Source organism: Octopus bimaculoides, chromosome 14 (genome assembly GCF_001194135.2).
Source record: "Octopus bimaculoides isolate UCB-OBI-ISO-001 chromosome 14, ASM119413v2, whole genome shotgun sequence".
NCBI lineage: Eukaryota > Metazoa > Mollusca > Cephalopoda > Octopoda > Octopodidae > Octopus > Octopus bimaculoides.
This window is the reverse complement of record NC_068994.1, coordinates 634837-639875: the sequence shown is the minus strand read 5'-3', so window position 1 is coordinate 639875 and position 5039 is coordinate 634837. Positions and strand designations below refer to the sequence as shown.

General features: G+C 36.6%; 1 protein-coding gene across 2 annotated transcripts in view; it reads right to left on the bottom strand.

Annotated features, from left to right (window-relative positions):
• LOC106870473 (ras-related protein Rab-24) overlaps positions 1 to 5039 on the bottom strand; it is a 16816-nt gene that overhangs the window by 2493 nt on the left and 9284 nt on the right. Inside the window, exons 6-8 of one of the 2 annotated variants that reach the window (XM_014916576.2) lie at positions 4923 to 4973; positions 3219 to 3293; positions 2177 to 2212 (exon numbers count right to left, since the gene is read on the bottom strand). In XM_014916576.2, coding sequence (XP_014772062.1) covers positions 2177 to 2212; positions 3219 to 3293; positions 4923 to 4973 — 162 coding nt within the window. The remainder of the gene's footprint in view (positions 1 to 2176; positions 2213 to 3218; positions 3294 to 4922; positions 4974 to 5039) is intronic. The other variant, XM_014916577.2, reaches the window with a different exon arrangement.

Below are 5039 nucleotides of genomic sequence, written 5' to 3'. Positions count from 1 at the left end.
TTATCCCCACTTCTAAAACTGCTGGCCTTGTGCTAAAATTTGAAACCATTAAAGGCAGCAAAATTGGCAGAATTGTTATCATGTCGGACTAACTGCTTAGTGGCATTTTATCAATATTTACATTCTGAATTCAAATTCTACTGAGGTCAACTTTGGCCTTTGAGGTTGATGAAATAAGTACCAACTGCATATTGGGGATCAATGTAATCAACTAGAACACCTCCCCCCCACCCAAATTTCAGGCCTACTGCCTTTAGTAGAAAGAATTATCATTATTATTAATTGAGAGCAGCACACGCCGTCAAAGTTTAATTTTGTATTCTTTATATACATTTGTTTTTCACACATGTATTGTGTGATATTCTAACATCTTCGCACTGTGTGTGTGTGTGTGTGGTTTTATGTATATATATGTAATATATATGATGTACAATCACTTGAAGTAAACAATTCATTACTGTAACACCAACAACAACAACAATAGAGATGTGATAACATTAAATCAGAAACACAGACAGATCAATAACACCAATCAATAACACCATTTAGAAGTGCACAATGACAGGCTAAACCAAGTGATGTTAACACCATGCATGACAGACTAAACTAACCAATCAATATATAACCATTGCTTGATGTGTAATGTCTGTTGAATGTATACAACTATTTATACACATACATACATGTGTGTGTGTGTTTGCATGTATGTTATTATTATTATTATTATTATTATTATTAAAGTGGCAAATTGGCAGAATTGTAACTGTGCCAGACAAAATGCTTCATAGTATTTCTTACAATTCTATGTTCTAACTTCAAATGCCACCAACACTGATTTTGCCTTTCATTCGTTTGGGGTCCAAAGTACCAGTTGCACACTGGGGTCAATGTAATTGACTAGCCACCCCCAAGAATTTCGGTCCATGTGCCTATAATAACAAAACAACTCCAGAAACAAAGAAAAACATTTTCATCATAACATTAATGTTATCAATAAGAATAATCCCTCTCATATTAGTAGAAAGGATTATTATTATTATTATTATTATTATTATTAATTTCAACAACACGATATGAAATTCATCTACCCAGGGTTTCCTGGCTGAAATATTAAATTTATTTCACCATTTCTCAAACGGGTAATGTGAACATGGTGGTTTAGCAATTCTGTGTATACATAGTTGTATATGAGCTGAGAGTGATATGCAACTATATACACTCACTTAACTAATGTGGCATGCTCAAACAATTGTGAAGATCTCTTTATATGAAACCATTGGTAGACTTGTTTGCCCACAAATGAAGTAAATACACACAACTATATATATATATATATATAGAGAGAGAGAGAGATAAAACTTATTTGGAAGAGGGTGCATGATGTTCAATCATATAATAATATAAATAATATATATATATATATATATATATATATAAATTTAGTAAATGGAGTAAAACGCATATGTTAACTGCATACTTGGAAATAAAAGTATGCAGTTAACATATACGTTTTACTCCATTCACTAAATTTGTATATTTACTCAAGTACCCAAAATAACAAGGAGTTTCTACCTCATAAACAGGAGTTACACCACAGTCATTTTGTGATCTTTGCTACCCTGGTATCTATTAACCAATTTATTTTGTCTGAGTTATTTATTAACTAGGAGAAAATAAATACATATAATAATATGTATATATATATATATATATATATGTGCATATATACATACATATATGTACATATAATGTTAACAAGTGGTTATTACTATCAAAAAGTTCAGTTACAAAAGTGAATACAATAAGTGGTGCCCACTTTATACATGTACACATACAATACATGTATAAACTTATACAGTTGCATTATATATATACATACATACAAACATATACATATATATATATATATATATACAAAGCATATCACACAATTTTGTAGTAAGCACATAGTGTTGAGAGAGTTTAAAGCTACAGGTTTGTCTATTCTGTTGCCATTCCAAATGAAAAAGACATACTCGTGCCTCACATGACCAACATAACATGCAATGATACTGCAAAGCTGTTACCACTAAGGTGCAGTGTAGCCAGGAGAGGGACAAGGCCGTAGCCAGAAAGCAATGTTAACAATAAGAAGCAGTTGTGACACACAGAAAGACATCATTACAGTTGAGCTCACCACTTGAGTCATCATCACTGTTACCGTATTCAGCTCCTGAGAAGTAGCGGGAGACAATAGTAAAATATTTAGAGTTAGACATTGGACATTGGGGAAATTCGACTTCACAACATTTATTTACAATTTTTCAAGGGTCTTTGAGAAGAAAAGGAAAAAAGAAAAAAATTCAAAATCAGATCTTTTGTCAATTTTGACAGTGAGTGTTCCAGCTGTTTAACAAGTCACTAAGTTAGGAATGGCATCCAGCCATAGAAACCAGACAACTGGAGTTTGGACAACTCTCAACTGGCCAGTTCCATATCAAACCATCCAACCCATACCAGCATGGAAAGTGGATGTTAAACAATGATGAGATGCTTCATCCAAATGTGATTTTTGTATCAGAATTTTCCTGTTTGACAAATTTCTAACAGAAAATTCCTTACATGTTTATGTAACATGTAAATCTTTGTAATTCCAATTAGCAAATGAAACATGTGTAATGGAGAATAAATAATACCGAAAAATTTCCACTTTCCTGTTTTTGTTTTATACATAATGGACTTCTTTCAGTTTTTGTATATTAAATCCATTTGTGAGGCTTTGATTGGCCCAGGGCTATAGAAGAAGACACTTGTTCATAGGTGCAATACGGTGGGACTGAACTCAAGATCACATGGTTGGGAAACAAGCTTCTTAACCACACAATCGTGTGTGTGTGTGTACGTGCATTATAGTTGCCTTCTTAAGACATACTCTGCTCCACATCTGTAGTGTATACTTAGGAGAGGGAATGCAGCAGCAGCAAGAGTATCAGTGAGGTGAGGGTTTCAAATAACGCTTTGGTACATTTAGAATCTCTCTGCGATGCTTCTATTTATCCATCTCAACGAAAGTGGAAGACATCAAGTCTCTAACTCTGTGAATTGTAGATTGCCAAATGTCACTGCTAGACAGGTGGACACACAAACATATTCTATATAGGGTAAAGGTCTCAGGTGTCCCAAATAGACAAGTAGACACATTCACCCACACATACCCCGTCCCCCCCACAGTAACTCACCTCGTGACAAAGCTATTGTTTTATTCTTCTTCCACAATTGGATGTAATCTTCAGCGATTCTCAGAAATAATTCCTCTGAAGCAAAACAAAAGAAACAGCTTTGAGGTTTACACAACATTGGGGGATACTCATCATCATCATCATTTAACATCTGCTTTCCATGCTGGCATGGGTCGGACAGTTTGACAGGGGCTGGCAAGGCTGGAGGGCTGCCTGGGCTCTGTGTCTGTTTTGACTTGGTTTCCCTGGCTGGATACCATTCCTAATGCCAAGACCACTCTGTTGAGTGGTGGGTGATAGGAAGGGCATCCAGCCAGGGAAACCATACCAAGACAGACAAAAGATCCTGACCTTGCCAGTTCCACTCAAACTGTCCAACCCATGCCAGCATGGAAAGTGAACATTAAATGATGATGATGATGATATATGTCATGTGATGATGTGATGCAGTGTGGTGGCATGTGATGATGATGATGATGATGATGATGTGATGTAATGATTTAATGTGGTGACAATGTGGTATGAAAGAGAGAGAGAGAGAGAGAGGTGATATCACTCCCTTGGCCATAACTACTATCACCCACCATATACATACATACATATATATATATATCTAAGATAAAATATATGCGTGTGTGAAGGCTTGTAGCCAGTGGTTGGGGTATTGCACTTGTGATTGCTAGGTCATGGGCTTGATTTCTGGACTGGACAACGTCTTGAGCAAAACACTCCATTTCATGTTGCTCCAGTCTGCTCAGCTGTAAATGGGTCACCCTGTGACAGGCCAGCCTTCCAATCAGGGGGTATGTTGGCCTGCCCACCGAACCAGTGGGGTGGCATTGTTGAAAGCTAAAATGATGCAAAGCACATTGTGACGAGTGATGTATAACAACAGCTGATAGTCTGGTCGATACCATGATACCGTGATATATATATATATAGCCCTCCCTACTGAAAAAGAGACAATCTCAACGGATGTTATTTACAACCACTCTACTAACGTCAGTTACTCTAAAATAAACCTTCAAAACCCTTGTCTTATTGGTTGATGTAAGGACCTAGTTTTGGTCAGTCTCAGACCCCTTTAGTTGAGAGTGTCACCAAAGCATACCCAACCAATACAGAAGGAGCTGAAACACTTGTTTGTTATAGAGTGCTACCACTACTTACCCTGGTAGGGGTATGTGTCTTTATATGTTTGTTCAACATGCTACAAATAACCGCCAAAGCTGCCTAAAATCGACCTCTAGCATCATCTCAGAAGTGGAAGGGCACATTGGATAATGTAGTCCAAGACAGACTGTCACAAAATACGATGGCATGGTCATGGATGGAATTATTTTAGGCCTAATCTGTAGCTAAATAACAAGCGTCTGAAAATAAACCAATGATGAAGTCTCTATGCAGTCACCTTAGATGCTAGAAACAGCAGCCAAATTTCCTTCAAATGACACTCTACAATTTTAAAAACAAGGAGGACACATTGGATAATGTAGTCCAAGATACATTACACTAAGAAGTAAACAAAACGTGATAGGCATGGTGAGAGTGTCCTTGATCAACCAGGACTGACCTGGGGCTAAACAACAACAGTCAAGTAGCCTACCCACAGTGCTTTATTTTGTAACTATAGCAACAATAGAAATATGCCTGGTAACCATAGCAACAACAGTTCTATCTAGTAACCATAACAACAATACTTACTAATATTTTCTCCGGTTTTACTTGATGTTTCAAACACTTCAGCAGAGAAATCTGGTTGGAGAGAGAAATAGAGAATTCTGGGTAATATACATCCACCTGAGATTGGGGTGGGGGTTT